The sequence below is a fragment of the Bombina bombina genome, chromosome 5 (assembly GCF_027579735.1).
Source record: "Bombina bombina isolate aBomBom1 chromosome 5, aBomBom1.pri, whole genome shotgun sequence".
Classification (NCBI taxonomy): Eukaryota; Metazoa; Chordata; class Amphibia; order Anura; family Bombinatoridae; genus Bombina; species Bombina bombina.
In genome coordinates, this window is record NC_069503.1 from 203,796,993 (window position 1) to 203,817,012 (window position 20,020).

The 20,020-nt window shown below is 38.1% G+C and overlaps 1 protein-coding gene across 2 annotated transcripts in view; it reads right to left on the minus strand.

Moving 5' to 3' along the window:
* Positions 1–20,020, minus strand: part of DIP2C (disco interacting protein 2 homolog C) — a 911,498-nt gene that overhangs the window by 325,519 nt on the left and 565,959 nt on the right. For both annotated transcript variants that reach the window (XM_053713839.1, XM_053713838.1), the window contains 2 exons: positions 10,942–11,065; positions 9,046–9,155 (listed from right to left, as the gene is read on the minus strand). In XM_053713839.1, coding sequence (XP_053569814.1) covers positions 9,046–9,155; positions 10,942–11,065 — 234 coding nt within the window. The remainder of the gene's footprint in view (positions 1–9,045; positions 9,156–10,941; positions 11,066–20,020) is intronic.

Sequence of the window (20,020 nt, forward strand, 5' to 3'; positions counted from 1 at the left end):
TGAGAGGCTGACAAGACTACTTAAAACTCCAGTCCCACCTCGAAGGGCAGATACCCTTCCTAAGGAACTACTCCGAAATCATCTGACACTAGTTCTCTGCCAACCTCCTGTGACGAAAGGCAAAGAATGACTGGGGGATGAGGGGAGTGGGGGAGGTATTTAAGCCTTTGCCTGGGGTGTCTGCCTCCTCCTGGTGGCCAGGTTCTGTATTCCCACAAGTAATGAATGCAGCTGTGGACTCTCCCTGTATTAAGAAGGAAATCTTAATTGCGGGCATGCATTCGCCTTTTAAACAACAATCCTTTTCCGTGATCGAAGCGCTGTAGTTAACAATTTTGCACAAGATAAAAGTTTCACGAAACGCTTCAAAAATACATTACAAAGTACAGTTACACTCATAATTACACTGTCTAATAAAACGTTTTAAAAAAATATATTGCACACAAAAGTTATAAGGGCTAAAAGATAAGAGATCTCAGGTGTTAGAGAAAAAAAAAGCAGACGCAGGGATTTTACATCGACATACAGAGAAACATGGATTTATATGTATAGAGATATGGTTAACTATGGAGATAATGAAAATATTTTACATTACAATCTTATGCACATTAAACAGTATCTCAGAGGGATTTTCAAAGCGATATTCGCATATAGATCTTGAGATATCTAGACATATATGTTCATATATCGCTATAAATAGATATGTCAGGCCAAAAATCATCACATATATAAAGAAATATGTATAGAGAAATATGTATTTAGAAAAAAAATAGAACATAATCCGTTGCAAAAACATTTTCATGTGCACTTTTCAAGGATAACACGTCATGGGTTTTGCGCAACATATTAGGGTTTTAGTGGTGTTTTTTTTCTATTTGTCTTCTCCGTTGACTGGGAAATATTGGCTGTTTGCATTACGCAGCTTAACGTGCACGCAAAATAAGTTATTTTGCAACTTGTAATAGCTGCGCATACCCCAAATGCGAAAAAGTCATAACACGCATGGTAATTGCAAATGATTTGCCGCGCGATTTGTAATCTTGCCCTTTAAAGGAAAAGAGGCATTTATTTTATGCTACAAGCCATTATACAAGCTTTATCATTATAACTTTCTGTTAAAATTACTTTATAAAATATATTATTGGTGCCTTGCAATAACGTCTATACAACTTTATGAATTAAAGTTATAATGTAAACGTGCAAGCAAAAAAAGACAAGGTATATTTTATACTTTCAGGTAAATGATACACTAATAAGAACAGCATAGGGCTAAAAAATAAACCGTCAAAACTCATTAGAGCTATTTGTTTTCTACCTACAAGCTCCTTTAAATATTTGAGGGATTTTTGTTCCTTTAATTATGTTTTTTGTATTATTATTTATTACAGAACCTAGAAACTGTCATAGAACTAATTAAAAAAACATGATCATGTGATGTTCAGGGAAACACTATTCCCAATGAAAATATATTCAGTCTGTTTACTTTTAATTTACAATCTTCACACCATTTGTAAAAGATCACAAAGTAAAACACCTCAACGTATCTACATATAATGACAGTCATTATGTGCAAATGGAAAAAATTATTCCGGCCAAACTATCAAATACGTTTGCATCAGCTTGTTGAAGAAAAATACCGGCTGAGTAATTTTAAAATGACCATGCATTTGGTAAGATTGTCAACAGGTAGGTCTTAAAATGTTTAAAAAACAAAAAATCTTTTTTTTTTTTTTATTATTGTGGTTTAAGTCAAAGGCATACAAACATTGAATGTCATTATGATTCTAGATACAGAAAAAATGTAAAAACAAGAGGGAGTTCAAAGCTAACAGCTTAACTGAAATAAAAGCAATATATTTTACATGACATAAGATAAGAGAAATAAAAAACAGTACTTGCCAAACATTCTCGTATACCTACAAAATAAGCTCATGAGGCCTCTATTGGACATCCCAACATAGTATAAACTACAGCAGGTATGTCTGAAATTAGAGAGACCACGCTTGGATCTCCAAGAAAAAACACATTTTTTTTGTTTTTTAAGTAATTTGAATTGTGTAACCAAGGTAACATAATACATGTAGAATATTTTTTATAAATATAGCTGAATATCCCCTATTAGGTTATAAATAATATCAGTAATAAAGGAAAAGCCTTCCATATAGAGCAGTAGCCCATCTAAAAACATCTTATAAAGAGTAAAGCGGTAATTAGAGTGACTGAGGGGGATATTATGGGACCAAAGGTATGTAGATGCTAAGGAAGTCACAATGTATGAAGTGGAAGAAAAGGTATTATCTCTCAGCATCTGAGCCACACTAGATATTTTGACAATGGATTGAGAGTCAGCTAGTTGTAAGAACACAGTATATTTAGAGATGCAAATTAGGGATAATGAGGTTAGAAGGGCAAGGTTGATATGGTCACACAGTTGTAATTAAAATATAGTGTATATCAAGTGCAATAAACCAGGGTAGCAGCATGAAGATTGTATTAGGAAATCCCCTTATTTAACCTACATCTAGACAGAACTGTATTAATTCACATCCTTAGCACATTCACCCTATCTATGTGGTAAATTAGCTGCGTCAGGTGAATGCAAAACCTATAAACCATGGACATCTCAGGTGCCAAATGTCCTAGAACTGTAAATTAGTGTGAACATAATCTTTGATTAGAAAACATTATAGTTTAATGCAGACATAAGGAGTTACCCAGGTATAGTATCATATCAGTTATTTATAAGGATGATCTGTGGGTTATGATCTGCATTAGGTCGCACCGCTCCGGCCGCAGGCAGCGCCCCTTTAAGTCTAAGAAAAAGGCCTAAGGATCATTGTCAATGTTAACATTAAGGCAGAATATATATGCTAACATTGCTATGTGCTGACACTGTGGTCATACAAATAATTATCTAGGTGACAAGATGCACTTCTAATGTGAGCAAGCCCAAAACTAGTGTACTAGCAATATCAACGTTACTGATTATATTATAATCAACATACTGACTGACATTTCGTGGTATCATGTGCTATCAGCAGTATCCAAAAATGTGAAAGATGTTTCATAATATGTTTAGCATAAGTGCGCCAGAGGAGAGGGAAGTCTAACAACCAGGTTAATGACGTGATTTCAGTATAGAACATAATATTTATAAAAAATTAATAACTGTGCAATCCTACATACATTCATATAGTGAGATACTTATATAAGTTTGGGCTACTTCTTGACGAAAGATACTCTCGAGTAGAAATATGATAATGATGGAAGGGCGAATATTCCCGCCTTGTATATGTCTGATAGACCTACAGGTATGATTTCTAGTATATACTAGTATAGAACAGTTAGGAAAGGGGGTCACGTTGAAATAGTAATTATATTCAATACACCTTTAGAAGCCCAGTGAATTATAAATAGTGAAATCCTCCAAAGAGCTAGCTGTTACTAAACTCGATAATAGGGTATAGGGGTGGATGCAAACACTCTAAAGTTAAAACATAGACAACTACCAACATTCTAAGAGCAAGTTATCAAAAATAATCCTGCCTATAACTATAAGAACAGCACAAACATTTTGCAGACCAGCGTTTCCCCCGTGCATCAGGCTCAGTAGCCATCATTAGTCTATAATTAGAATCTATAGAAGACGTTTACAGGAAGGGCGAACTTCATTTGGTAAGTAAGTCCACATAGTAGACTACCAAAAGAAAATTTGATAGGCATTAGATAGCTTTAACTATATGGCTTCGTTCAGTTAATTTCTATACTATACCCACTGCGGATGTGCGGTAAACAACTTATCAGCCCACACCTGTTTTCATGGTCTGGGTAAGAGCCATACTGAAAGTACAATCCAGCAGCAGTGGTGTGCAGAACACAGAACACTGCAATTTTAGTGCAGCCATCATGAGTGGCATACTGAGGAAGTGCCTTTTTTCACTCCATCCTCGGCTCTCTGTTCCAGGTAGGTTAGGAAGTTGCGGCTTTGGGGGAATCAGCAGAGTCAGGTACTTAACAGAGGACGGCTCCGAAACTAACTGGTACCACGTATATGCATTGCAGGAAGGCTCCTTCTATTCTGAGTGCCTGGGACCGGACTGTATGCTGGAGCGCCCATCCTCCTCAGGGCCATCCTCTGGGTCACAACCCGACACAACTGAGTCTCTGTGTTGACCCTCTGTGAGACTGGGGCCACAAAGTTGCCATCCAAATGTTCCATAGCTTCAACATGGTGGTAGGTAGGTATCGCGGGAGGTCCCCCAGGCTCTATAGTGCTATCCACCTTCGGTATACCCTCAGCAGCGGGTAAAAGTGTAAGGCCCGCCTGTGTAGCTGTCTGGAGAGATGTCAGTCGCCTTTCAGGAGTATTCACTACGCCGTCATCGCACAACTTACTCTCCAACACAGTCGGAGAGGTGCTCAAAGTAGAATCCACTGAAGAAACACAGGACAGTTTGTGAAATGCTCCCGAGAAGACCTCTCGGTAATGAAAAAGCATACGGCTTATTTCTTTTAGTATGCAAGTAGGCTCCATGGCAACTAGATCTACTTCAGGGGATAATCAGCTTGTGGTTTTGTAGGTAGGTTTCCTGCATTCAGCACTATGTGCCGCTTAACGACGAGGCCCAAATGTGCCTCGCCGGGGGGGTGATGTAAAGGCCTCAACCTTAGGTTTATTTACTCCGGGAACTCAAAACTGCATATATCTCAGTACTTTTAAGCTCATCTAATGCAGACTCTTTAGCAAGTCAAAAGGCTGCTTGTGTAGCTAATATTTGAGCTATCTGGAGAGTTATTTCAGGCAAAAATGGATAGGATGGAGGAGCAGTGTGGAATTGTACAACCTATCATGGGTGCCACCCGGAAGTTCCCCCCAACAAAAAATGTTTTAATATACCTAAATGTGTCCAAACACAAATCAGAATAGGGCCCTATGTATAGCCCAACATGAGAAAACATTTACACGTATTTCACTGCTGCAATACAAACATAGGTGTGGACATAGAGTTTTGTGGGAAATTAGGATGTAACTGACTTAAGTTCACTTTTGTATGTTACACCAACATCACACCCAAAAAGGCTCAATGTTTTATTGACAATGGAAAAGCCAAAACTCATGAAACTTCTAGGTTTGAGCAGAGAAAAACAGTATCTGACAAGTTTAGAGGGATCTAGATAATGTTTGGGCACATTAACCTACACTCTATTTCAATAGATCATGAAATAAAAGGCCTGACTCGCACAAACCCTTCTGGCATCACAAGGAAGCACTAGAAAAAGCAGCAGTATCTTATCTATTTTAAGACATCCTTGTTCTCTACTAAAACTGGACCCTGCACAGCAGAAAACACCTCTTGTAGTTAAACAGATACATAAACTCCCATATACTGCAACATAAAGTAATGTACTGCAACCTGCTGACTTAGCTAAAGGATTAACATCATAATATGCAATATATTCTTTAAAAGGTAAAGACCAATAAAAGTGAGATCAACTTAATTATTCCAGTTACTGTAAATTCAGGACACTACACATCCAAAACACACAGAGGCAAACGGTTCAGGAAGAGAGCATATAAGACACAATATATTTAAAGGGCCACATTAAAGGCAATGAAAGCAAAATGAAACTTGCATGATTCACATAGAGCATGTAATTTTAAGACACTTTTAAATTCACTTCTATTTTCAAATGTGCTTCGTTCTCTTAGTATCCCTTGTTAAAAAATGAATATGCACATATCATACACTAGTGGGAGCTGCTGCTAATTGGTGCCTGCACACATTTGTCTCTTGTGATTGGCTAACTAGATGTGTTCAGCTTCCTGTCAGTTGTGCAATGCTGTCCCTTCAGCAATGGATGACAAGAGAATGAAGCAAATTTTATAATAGAAGTAAATTGCAAATTTGTTTAAAATTGTATGTTCTATCTGAATCATAAAAGAAAATTTAGTGGTTTACTATCCCTTTAATGGAATAATAAAATGCTCTGAGTTTAAGCATTTTATTATTGCACAAATGTTTGTGAGGATCTTTGTGTTTAACCCTCAGCTTATTGGTAGCAATGCATTGCAGTTCTAGAGCAGCACATGGCAGGTGAGCCAATCAGAGCAACCTATAAACGTAGCCACCAATCAGTGGCTTGTGCAGGACCAGTTTGGCAGTGTGTCTGGTGGCAAAATTTTATGTTACACAGGTTAAACATGGAAGTATTACGGAGGTTAAACACACATTTGTGCACTAAAAAAATACATTTGGAAATACTTCAAGATTATTTAGCAACTTAAAAAAAGACAATCAATTCAAAATTAAACTTTCATGATTTAGATAGGACATGCAATTTTAAACAACTTTCCAATTTACTTTTATCATCAAATGTACTTTGTTTTATTGGTATTCTTTGTTTAAAGCTAAACCTAGGTAAACTCATATGCTAATTTTTAAGCCGTTTTTCAGTTAGACAGTGTTAGTTCATATGTGCCATATAGATAAGTGTGCTCACTCGGATAAAGTTATCTATGAGTCAGCACTGATTGGCTAAAGTCTGTCAAAAGAACTGAGATAAGGGACCAGTCTAAAGAGGCTTAGATACAAGGTAATCACAGAAGTAAAAAGTATATTAATATAATCATGTTATACAAAACTGGGTAATGGGTAATAAAGGGATTATCTATCTTTTTAAACAAAACTAATTTCCAATTAGACTGTCCCTTTAACAACAAAAATAAATTTTATTTTTCTTAGAAAATATATATTTTTTTTTAATAAGATGATTTTTGAGGACAAATCTATCTAAATATAGTTTTCTATTTAAGATTAACATTATAGTCCAAAATGTATCCATCTTGAAACAAGTATTCGTTTTATATAAGAATGTATATTAATGGCTGCAATGTTTACATTTTTTAGAAAATGAATTTCATTAATCATTTCACAATGTTATTTTCTCCCAGTGGTTTCTGTAAGATTAATTTTGGGCAATTTTATCATAAAATTCTTGGTTTTGCATTTTTCAAAACTCTGAAATTGTGTCTGCAGAGATAACATGCCTCCTCTTTAAAGCAAAAATGTTTTAAAATAAAGATGCAGAGTTGCAAAAAATAATTCAAAATCTATGTACAAAACATCACTTAAAGTGATTGTAAATTTTACTTGATGAAATCAAACATACTTGCTCAGAATGTTATAAATATGTAAACCGCATTCATATAAACATAAAAAACAAATGCAATAAACTTTTATTTCATTTTTTACTTATCGTAGTTGTAAGTACTCGACTCCTCCCAACCGTCTTCTTCCTGGTTAGGAGCCCTACATCCGATGCCTCATTTTAATATTTTACTCCCACTCCATGACGTTTGTTGTAAGCTCGTTCACGAGCAGGGCCGACATTTGCGCATGCGATTAAACAATTGCGGAGAAATCGCGCATGCGTATAGCGACCAATACTACAGAAAACAACAGCTCCTCAGCTCTTGGAATGAATGAAATTCAAGAGGTATTGCGCATGCGAGACTCGAGGACGAGCATGGAGTATGCTACGTCATCGGGTAGCTCACGCATGCGCATTTAAAGAAAGTGACGTGAGGAACAAAGATCCTGACGCCCCGGGGAAGCAAAAAACAAGCAGACAGAGAAGTGTCAATCAAAAAAGAAAAGTGGGACCAAAAATGCAGGCGGAGGAATCGGCGAAAACAATAGTAATTAAAATGATATATATTGACTTTAGTTTACATCTTGGGAAAATATGATGAATGAGACTAGGGTTTATTTGTGAAATTAAATACTTTGAGGCAGAGATGTTTGTTTGACTTTACATGCACTTTAAGTTTCAAGAAGTTCATGAATAGAAGATGTAAAAAATCTGCACTAGGAGCTAAGTGTGAGGTGTTTTTGTTTTCGTTACATGGCTATAATGATAATGATTATTTTTCGCCTTCCAATAAAGTACAGCAGAAAAGTTGTCAAAAAATGAATGATTAACCTATTAAACTGGCGATAGTTCACCTCACAATCATTTTCTAATTATCAATCCATGTGTTTCTAAAGATATATAACCAAATCAGTAATCTAACTGTAAAATTAGTCTGAAAATATATTATTCTAAAAACGAAACACTCTTTTTGTAAATATTAAGGTTATAACAACTAGCAAGAATAAGTCTTTGGGCTCCATGTACAAAGGAGCGTAAGCTGCTCCGGAGCCCTTGAGGGGCAGGTTTGCATATGCGAGCCTGCTTCCCGCTATGTAAGCAGCAGCAATCATCAGATCTCTGAGGTGGCAAAGAGAAATCACAGAGAGCTTGCTCGCTCGCGCGCGCGCACTGGGTGATTGATAGTCCCTTCTCTCACAGGATTGGTCACTCAAAGCGTGAGAAAATGGGCAGGCTTTACACACTCACTTGAGCATGTAATGATACATACGGGCAGCGGATCCTGTTCGTCCGCTGCCAGTACGCAACGAAGGCAAGCAGACAACTTCTCAAGCTGAGAAGCTTGTCTGCCCGCCTTTTAAGAACATGGAGCCCTTTATGTAGAAAACCACAGTTAAAATAAAGTCTAGTCTGCCTAGTGATGTCAATTGTAATTTAAAGGGACATACAACCCACATTTTTTCTTTCATGGTTCAGAAAGAACATGCAATTTTAAACATCTTTCTAATTTACCTCTATTATTTAATTTGCTTCATTCTCTTGATATTCTTTGCTGAAAAGCATATCTAGATAGGCTTAGTAGCTGCTGATTGGGTTCTGCACATAGATGCCTCGTATGATTGGCTCACACATGTGCATTGCTATTTCTTCAACAAAGGATATCTAAAGCATGAAGCAAATTAGATAACAGAAGTAACTTGGAATGTTGTTTAAAATTGTATTCTCTACCTAAATCATGAAGCAAAAAAATTGTGTTTAGTGTCCCTTTAAATCTATTTGATTGAAATCAAATTCACCTTGGGTAAAACCAACACAACTTAAGTGGGGGACATAAAATTGTGAAATTGCAATTATATGAATTAATAAAAATCTGGTGATAAAAAACATACAAACCTCAATATAAGCAGTGTCATTATTTGCATCTTTGATATGTGGAAACCAATCACGAGGAGGTTTGGAAAGGTGTTTGGATTCTGTGACAAACCAAAGCAACTTTGGCCAACCTTAAAATGGAAAAAAAAAAAGACACATTTCTTACTTCACAGTGAAAACTATATAACATAATAATGAAAAGTGAAAATATCCATCAAATGCTATTTAAATGTACACACACATATACTGTATGATAGATAGATGATTATATATATATATATATATATATATATATATATATATATATAGATAGATAGATAGATAGATAGATAGATATAGCTATATATACATATAAACACATTCAGACTTTTTGGCACTAAATGATTGCTGAAATTGGCAGTCCAAAGCCACATTTAACAATTTTCGGAGCCAGAATTATTCTTCTGAATGTGCAAATACAGATCTTAAAAGGACATGAAACCCAACATTTTTCTTTCATGATTCAGATAGAAAACTAAATTTTAAACAACTTTCCAATTTACTTCTATTATATAATTTGCTTTGTCCTCTTGGTATCCTTTGTTGAAGAAGCAAGGATATGCTACTGGGAGCTATCTGAACACATTTTTCAGTGAATTACAAGAGGTATATATGTGCAGCAACCTATCAGCAGCAGTGTACCTAGGTATCCTTTTCAACAAAGGATATCAAGAAAACAAAAACAATTGCATAATAGAAGTAAATTGGAAAGCTGTTTAAAATCACTTGCTCTATCTGAATCAGGAAAAAAATGTTAGTTTCCTGTCCTTTTAATGTGTTTCACTTTCACAAGAATAAATCTGGCTCCAAAAATTGCTGAATGCAAATATATACACACATTTATATATACACACACATATACACACATTTATATACAGACACACATATACACACATTTATATATACACACACACACATATACACACATTTATATATACACACACATTTATATATACACACATGTATATACAGACACACATGTATATACAGACACACATGTATATACAGACACACATGTATATACAGACACACATGTATATACAGACACACATATACACACATTTATATATACACACATTAATATACAGACACATATATATACACACATTTATATATATATATATATATATATATACACATTTATATATACACACATTTATATATACACACACATTTATATATAGACACACATATACACACACATATATATATATATATACACACATTTATATACAGACACACATATACACACATTTATATACAGACACACATATACATACATATACACCTACATACAAACATAAATGCATATACACAATGGCTTACATTTATTATGGAGCCCCTACACATACACACATTTATATATACACACACACATACGCCTACATACAAACATAAATGCATACCTGTGTACACAATGGCTTACATTTATTATGGAGCCCCTACACATATATATACACACACACACACATACAAACATAAATGCATACCTGTACACAATAGCTTACATTTATTATGGAGCCCCTACACATACACACACACACACACACACATTGTGATAAACATTATTGCAAACACAGCTTCTATATATAGTACTAAAGACACATTCAAGCTCCTGAGTCTATTTCAGCATACTCTCAAGGAAAGGGGACACATTTCAACATAGGATACTAAAAAGAGGTAAATTTCATAAAATACATCATTTAAAAAGCTTTTTTTTTTTTCTTTACATTTTAACTTGAAGGTAAATGGAACAAGCGTATGACCCAGAGGAGGCAGTGGCTAACAGAGCAGGGGGTTTACAGCAGACTGTGCACCTCATACAATAAAAAAAGCAAATCATGTTTTGTTAGTGTTTGTAGGTGCTATAAAACATACCTTTAAATTGTGGTATTTCCCCTGTAGGACTCTTTGGCAGTCCTTTGTGGCAGGCATCACTAGTCAAGGCAACAGTAACCCCACAGCTTCCAAGCAAAAACCCAATCTGCTGGCTTCCAGCATCCTGTTTACAGAAGAGAAGAGACACTCTCAATACTGAAGAATGAACATAATGCTTATATTCAAAGGGACATCAAAAATATATCTGTCTATGTCCTATCTATCTATCTATCTATCTATCTATCTATCTATCTATCATCCATAGAGGAGGCCCTTACTGGCAGTCAGTGCCTCCATTATGGACCCTGTATTAATTGGTTTGAAATCCTTGTGGTTGTAATTTTGGTGAGAGTATCTATCTATATAATTTAAAAAGTATTAAAATGATGACCCTTTCAAACCTCTTGTAGTGCAACATTGAAACGTAAAGCTAACACTAGGAATATATGATTGGTTCTTTTATTGTGTTAAAACGAAATAAAGTGTAAGGACACATAAAAGAAACAGAGGCTGCCTAACAAACATGCTCTGTAGTAGATTATTATTCCTGCACATGGTTACCACAGAAAAACTTAACTCCTGACAAGATAGTTTAGGCTGCTAAGGCAACGTGCAAGGGAAAACAAAATTTATGCTTACCTGATAAATTTATTTCTCTTGTGGTGTATCCAGTCCACAGGTTCATCCATTACTTGTGGGATATTCTCTTTCCCAACAGGAAGCTGCAAGAGGACACCCACAGCAGAGCTGTCTATATAGCTCCTCCCCTAACTGCCACCCCCAATCATTCGACCAAAGACAAGCAAAAAAAAAAGGAGAAACTATAGGGTGCAGTGGTGACTGTAGTTTAAAAATAAAAAACACATGCCTAAAAATGACAGGGAGGGCCGTTGACTGGATACACCACAAGAGAAATAAATTTATCAGGTAAGCATAAATTTTGTTTTCTCTTGTAAAGGTGAATCCAGTCCACGGGTTCATCCATTACTTGTGGGATACCAATACCAAAGCTTTAGGACACGGATGAAGGGAGGGACAAGGCAGGCCCTTAAACGTAAGGCACCACTGCCTGTCTCCCAAAAGTAGCCTCAGAAGAAGCAAAAGTATCGAATTTGTAGAATTTAGAAAAGGTATGAAGCGAAGACCAAGTCGCCGCCTTACAAATCTGTTCAACAGAGGCCTCATTTTTAAAAGCCCATGTGGAAGCTTCCACTAGAGTGGTAGCTTTACACAAGATTGTGTAAAAGAAGTTCCTTCTTTGAGGAAGGATTAGGACATAATGAAGGAACAACAATCTCCTGATTGATGTTCTTATTACATATTACCTTAGGAAGAAACCCAGGTTTGGTACGCAAAACTACCTTATCTGCATGGAAAATCAGATAAGGGGAATCACACTGTAAAGCAGATAACTCCGAAACTCTTCGAGCCGAGGAGATAGCTACTAGAAACAGAACCTTCCAAGATAAAAGTTTAAAATCTATGGAATGCAAAGGTTCAAACGGAACCCCTTGAAGAACCTTAAGAACTAAATTTAAACTCCATGGCGGAGCAACAGGTTTAAACACAGGCTTAATTCTAACTAAAGCCTGACAAAACGCCTGAACATCTGGAACCTCAGCCAGACGTTTGTGCAAAAGAATATACAGAGCAGAGATCTGTCCCTTTAAGGAACTAGCAGACAATCCTTTCTCCAATCCCTCCTGGAGAAAAGATAATATTCTAGGAATCCTGACTTTACTCCATGAGTAACCCTTGGATTCACACCAATGAAGATATTTACACCATATCTTATGATAGATTTTCCTGGTGACAGGCTTTCGAGCCTGAATTAAGGTATCAATGACCGAATATACAGAGCAGAGATCTGTCTCTTTAAGGAACTAGCAGACAATCCTTTCTCCAATCCCTCCCGGAGAAAAGATAATATTCTAGGAATCCTGACTTTACTCCATGAGTAACCCTTGGATTCACACCAATGAAGATATTTACACCATATCTTATGATAGATTTTCCTGGTGACAGGCTTTCGAGCCTGAATTAAGGTATCAATGACCGACTCGGAAAAACCACGCTTTGATAGAATCAAGCGTTCAATTTCCAAGCAGTCAGACGAAGAGAAATTAAATTTGGATGTTTGAAAGGACCTTGAAGTAGAAGGTCCTGTCTCAGCGGCAGAGTCCATGGTGGAAAGGATGACATGTCCACCAGATCTGCATACCAAGTCCTGTAAGGCCACACAGGAGCTATCAAAATCACCGAAGCTCTCTCCTGCTTGATCTTGGCAATCAGACGAGGGAGCAGAGGAAACGGTGGAAACACATAAGCCAGGCTGAAGGACCAGGGCGCTGCTAGAGCATCTATCAGCGCTGCCTTGGGATCCCTGGACCTGGACCCGTAACAAGGAAGCTTAGCGTTCTGACGAGACGCCATGAGATCCAGTTCTGGTTTGCCCCATAGATGAATCAACTGGGCAAATACCTCCGGATGGAGTTCCCACTCCCCCGGATGAAAAATCAGCCTCCCAGTTCTCTACTCCTGGGATATGGATAGCTGAGAGATGGCAAGAGTGAACCTCTGCCAATAGAATTATCTTTGAAACCTCCAACATCGCCAGGGGGCACTTTGTACCCCCCTGATGGTTGATATAGGCTACAGTCGTGATGTTGTCCGACTGAAATCTGATGAACCTGACCGCAGCTAGCTGAGGCCAAGCCTGAAGAGCATTGAATATCGCTCTTAGTTCCAGAATGTTTATCGGAAGGAGGGCTTCCTCCTGAGTCCACGAACCCTGAGCCTTCAGGGAGTTCCAGACTGCGCCCCAGCCAAGAAGGCTGGCATCTGTCGTCACTATAGTTCATTCTGGCCTGCGGAAGCTCATTCCCCTGGACAGATGGACCCGAGATAGCCACCAGAGAAGAGAATCTCTGGTCTCTTGATCCAGATTTAGCAGAGGGGACAAATCTGTGTAATCCCCATTCCACTGATTGAGCATGCAAAATTGCAGTGGTCTGAGATGTAGGCGGGCAAACGGAACTATGTCCATTGCCGCTACCATTAAGCCGATTACTTCCATACACTGAGCCACTGACGGCTGAGAAGTGGAATAAAGAGCACGGCAGGAAGTTAGAAGCTTTGACAACCTGACCTCCGTCAAAAAAAATCTTCATTTCTACTGAATCTATCAGAGTTCCTAAGAAGGAAACTCTTGTGAGAGGGGAGAGAGAACTCTTTTCTTCGTTCACCTTCCACCCGTGAGACCTCAGAAAGGCCAGAACAATGTCCGTATGGGACTTGGCGATTTGAAAAGTCGACGCCTGTATCAGAATGTCGTCTAGGTGAGGGGCCACCGCTATGCCCCGTGGCCTTAGAACCGCCAGTAGGGACCCTAGAACCTTCGTAAAGATTCTTGGTGCCGTGGCTAACCCGAAGGGAAGAGCCACAAACTGGTAATGCCTGTCTAGGAAGGCAAACCTGAGAAACTGATGATGATCTCTGTGTATCGGATTGTGGAGATAAGCATCCTTTAAGTCCACGGTAGTCATATATTGACTCTCCTGGAACAAAGTTAGGATGGTTCGAATAGTCTCCATCTTGAAAGATGGGACCCTGAGAAATTTGTTTAGGATCTTGAGATCCAAGATTGGTCTGAAAGTTCCCTCTTTTTTGGGAACTATAAACAGATTTGAATAGAATCCTTGCCCCTGTTCCTCCCTTGGAACTGGGTGGATCACTCCCATGACCAGAAGGTCTTGAACACAACGTAAGAATGCCTCTCTCTTTATCTGGTTTGCAGATAATTGTGAGAGATGAAATCTCCCTTTTGGAGATGAGGCTTTGAAATCCAGAAGATATCCCTGGGAAACAATCTCCAGAGACCCAGGGATCCTGGACATCTCTTGCCCAAGCCTGGGCGAAGAGAGAAAGTCTGCCCCCAACTAGATCCGGTCCCGGATCGGGGGCTACTCCTTCATGCTGTCTTAGAGGCAGCAGCAGGTTTTTTTGGCCTGCTTTCCCTTGCTCCAAGCCTGGTTAGGTCTCCAGACTGGCTTGGACTGGGCAGAATTTCCTTCTTGTTTTGTAGTAGAGGAAGTTGAAGCTGCACCACTCTTTAAGTTCCGAAAGGAACGAAAATTAGTCTGTTTGGTCCTTAATTTGTTGGACCTATCCTGGGGAAGGGCGTGGCCTTTCCCTCCAGTAATATCAGAAATGATCTCCTTCAGTCGAGGCCCGAATAGGATCTGCCCCTTGAAGGGAATGTTGAAAAGCTTAGACTTTGAAGTAACGTCAGCTGACCAGGATTTAAGCCATAGCGCCGTACGCGCCTGAATGGCAAAACCTGAATTCTTAGCCGTTAGCTTAGTTAAATGAAACACGGCGTCAGAAATAAATGAATTGGCTAACTTAAAGGGCCACTGCAAGTAAATATTTTCTATGCCTGTTACTAACTAACTACCCCAAATACGCTTTTTATCAATAGCATTTCATTAACATATCTCTACCGTATATCAGAAATCTTGTCTGCAAATTTAATTGTTTTCCAAACCCACTCCATGGGTATCCCTTTGCTCTGTACAATCCGTTTACAATACCTAGGTTTCAAAATGGCGTTTTAAACACAAAGTTATTGGTTTAAGTATTTTGAACATGCAGTGGTGAAAATAGTGGGCAGGATAACGTGACATCATCGGTGAATAAAAGATATAACTTTTAGAACGTTATGAAACTTCGTTTTGGAGAAAATATAGGTCAGTAGGTTTTAATTAATGTTTATTAACTTTAATATGTTAGTTGTTTAGCTTAAAAATTATAACAGAAAGTAATCCTTTAAGAGCTTTAAGCCTGTCTAGGATATCATCCAACGGGGTCTCCACCTGAAGAGCCTCTTCAAGAGACTCGAACCAGAAAGCCGCTGCAGCAGTGACTGGGGCAATGCATGCAAGAGGCTGGAGAATAAAACCTTGTTGTATAAAGATTTTCTTAAGGAAACCCTCTAATTTTTTATCCATTGGATGTAGGAAAGCACAACTGTCCTCGACGGGGATAGTTGTATGCTTAGCTAGGGTAGATACTGCTCCCTCCACCTTAGGGACCGTCTGCCACGAATCCCGTGTAGCGGCATCTATGGGAAACATCCTTTTAAACGCAGGAGGGGGAAGAGAACGGTAACACCTGGTCTATCCATTCCTTTATAATAATTTCTGAAAACCTCTTAGGGATTGGAAAAAACATCAGTGTAAACAGGCACTAGCAAAGTATTTGTCCATTTTACACAATTTCTCTGGGACTACAATGGTGTCACAGTCCGTCCAGAGTTGCTAAAACCTCCTTGAGCAACAAGCGGAGGTGTTCAAACTTAAATTTAAATGCTGTCATTTCAGAGTCAGACTGGAGTAACGCCTTCCCTGAATCAGAAATGTCACCCACAGATAGAAGCTCTCCTGCTTCGGCTTCTGTAAATTGTGAAGGTATATCAGACATAGCTACTAAAGCATCAGAAAGCTCTGTATTTGTTCTAGCCCCAGAGCATGTCTCGCTTCCTTGTAACCCTGGCAGTTTGGACAATACCTCTGTGAGGGTATGATTCATAACTGCCGCCATGTCTTGTAAGGTAAACGCATTGGACGCGCCAGATGTACTTGGCGTCACTTGCGTGGGAGATATAGGTTCTGACACATTGGGAGAGCTAGGTGGTTTAACCTCCCTTTTGTCAGTCTGAGAAACCTCTGGTGATAAATCCTTAAAACCCATAATATGGTCTTTATAACTTATAGAAAGGTCAGTGCATTTGGCACACATTCTAAGAGGGGGTTCCACAATGGCTTCTAAACATAATGAACAAGGAGTTTCCTCTATGTCAGACATGTTTAACAGACTAGTAATGAGACCAGCAAGCTTGGAAAACACTTTAATAAATGTGAAAAAGCAATTAAATAAAAACGGTACTGTGCCTTTAAGAGAAAAAAACGACCTCATAAACTGCAAAACAGTGATAAAAAGTAGTAAACTCTACGAAATTTTTACAGTGTGTATAAGAGACTAAAGCAGCATTGCACCCACTTGCAAATGGATGATTAACACCCTTAGGCCCCAAAATGGATTAGAAAAACGGAAAAAACCGTTAAAAAACAGTCAACACCTACCTGCCCTTAAACACAATTTTTGCAGGAAAAAACACCCTCTATACTGGTCCCTAGATGCCAGAGGACTCCTTTAGGGAAGCTGTATGTCTCAGTCTGAAGATTAACTGCGCATAAAGTGCGTGAAAATAGGCCCCTCCCACCATGCACTGAAAGTCAGGGGGCCTTTTTAGGAGTTATCTAACAAGCCATGTGGAAAACTAGGCCCCAATAATAAAGATTTATCACCCTCAGAGAAAAAACGTTTTTTTTAAACTAAGTAATAAGAGTATTAACATGAATATTACCCTTTTTTGCAAGCATGATCCCATTTGCTGTTAAATCACTGTATCAGGCTTACCTCAAATATACCAGGCACTGTCAGCATTTTCTAGACCTTATCATCTCTAGAAAAAAATATACTGAACATACCTCAAAGCAGGCATATCTGGCAGACCGTCTCCCCAACTGAAGCTTTCTTTCATACTCTTCCAGTTATGTGTGAGAACAGCAACTGGACCTTAGTTACAAACCGCTAAAATCATCAAACCTCCAGGCAGAATTCTTCTTCCAATTTCTGCCTGAGAGTAAAAACAGTACAACGCCGGTAACCGTTTAAAAATAACAAAACTTTTGATTTGAAGGTAAAAAACTACACTAATTCACCACATCTCTCTTGATACCTTCCTTTCTTTGTCGAGAGCTGCAAGAGAATGACTGGGGGTGGCAGTTAGGGGAGGAGCTATATAGACAGCTCTGCTGTGGGTGTCCTCTTGCAGCTTCCTGTTGGGAAGGAGAATATCCCCAACAAGTAATGGAGAACCCGTGGAGCTGGATACACCTTTACAAGAGAAAGGGCACTTAGGTAGCCATGTGCAGGAATAATAATCTAATACAAAGCTGTTTTTATTGGGACAGGAGGAAGATCCTTGCTTAATTTTGTGTGACCCCTAAACATTATTTCTGCTAATTTAAAGCAGAAATGTGTTTCCTTCTTCACTGTGAGTAGTATACTGTCCTCCAGCTAGTACTATTAAAGCCAGTGATGTCTGACTGCGGGCTAGTGGGCTCTGCACATATACCTACAGCTGACTAGGGAGCGTAGGAAAATAGTGAGTTGTATGTGGGAAAAGAATAATACAGTAGTATCCCACTGCTCATAATAGGAAATGACAAACACAAGCAAAGTTAATTCTCAATTTTAACAACTGCATATATATTGCATACATTTAAGTTATTCTTTTTAAAATATTGTACTGAGCTGCTGCACTGATAAAACAATCTCTCTGTAGAATTTGCAGGGAGTTCTTAATTCTGCGGTATCCATTCCAGATAATTTCAAGAAAGTGTGAAAAAAATCATAATTTTCATACTTAAATTACATCAATATAAGTTGTTTAGCAACACAAAATAACCTTTAATCCTATCTTGGTTGTTAGATATTATGTTACAAAACTGAATAAAGGGACATGAAAAACAACTTTTTTCTTTTGTGATTCAGATAGGCATGCAATTTTAAGCCAACTTTCTAATTTAACTATGATCAAACTTGTTCTCTTTGTATCTTTATTTGAAAAGCAAGGAATGATTTAGCCACAGTCAGCAAGCGCCTACCCAGGTGCTGATCCAAAAATGGTCCGGACCCTCAGCTTACATTCCGCTTTTTCAAATAAAGATACAAAAAAAAACTGATGATAGAAGTAAATTACAAGTTGCTAAAATTGCATGCTCTGAGTCATAAAAGAATAAAATCTGGGATTCATATCCCTTTAAATTTAGCAGAACCTTTCAGTCTCCTGTTACTATACGTTTGTATTGAAGTACAATGACATTGAGTGAGTATAAGCGCCCCTGCTGCAGGATGCACAGTTTATTTTAATCTTGCAGTTAGTCATCTTCTCAGCTGCAGGCTGCTTTTCTATGTGAGGAGTAAAACTTCTGTGAGCCCCGAAGCAGAAAACAGAACTACAAGGACTAAACCCCAGCTAATTCTGCATCTCTGTAATGCAGAGTGACTTTATGAATATGTGCTATAAAAATAGCATTGCTATATGCACTTCCCAACATACTATTCTCCCTACATTAGCTGCGTTTCAAGCAAAACAATTCACACGCAAGATTTGTTTTCAAGACTGCTGCTTGTAATAATTACAGGCTGTTAAAGTTATATAACATTTATTAGCCCATAGCTTAAAGTGATTGTAAAGTTAAGCTATAAGCTCAACAATACTTGTAATAAAAAGTAAATGAAGGGCACTTTCATTGATTAAAATTCATTGTAGATGCTAAAATATATAATATAATCACCCCTTCATTTTCTTATACTTCTGCAGTTCCTCTGTCTGCAATGCATAGTCTATTTTCAGTGTAAAATGATGAATTACGCTGTAGCCAATTGTAATGCGCCCACCTTTGGCATCCAGAAAGGCACGACCAAAGGTAATCTAAGCTAAGGAGCCGGCCCATTTTTGGGTTCAGACCCTGGATAGCACTTGCAAATTGGTTGGTGACGTTTATCCACCAATCAGCAAGTGCTACCCAGGTGCTGAACCAAAAATGGTCCGGCTTCTAAGCTTACTTCTTGCTTTTCAAATAAAGATAGCAAGAGATGAAGAAAAAATGACTATAGGAGTAAATTAGAAAGTTGCTTAAAATTGCATGCTCTATTGAATCATTAAATAAAAAAAAATTGGGTTAGTATCCCTTTAAGGTTACCAGCAAGAAGGCTCTATGTACAAAGCTGTGTAAGCTGGTCCGGGGCCCTTGAGAGTCAGGTTTGCTTATGCGAGCATGCTTCCCACAATAGCAGGCTTTACACGCTGATTTGAGTGTGTAATGATACATATGGGAAGTGGATCCTGCTTTAGTATCCCTTTAAAGAAAGATTATCAGAATAAGGCTTTCTTAAAGTATTTTAAAGTCATATTTCAGAAACACATAGCATGTACTACCAATTAAGG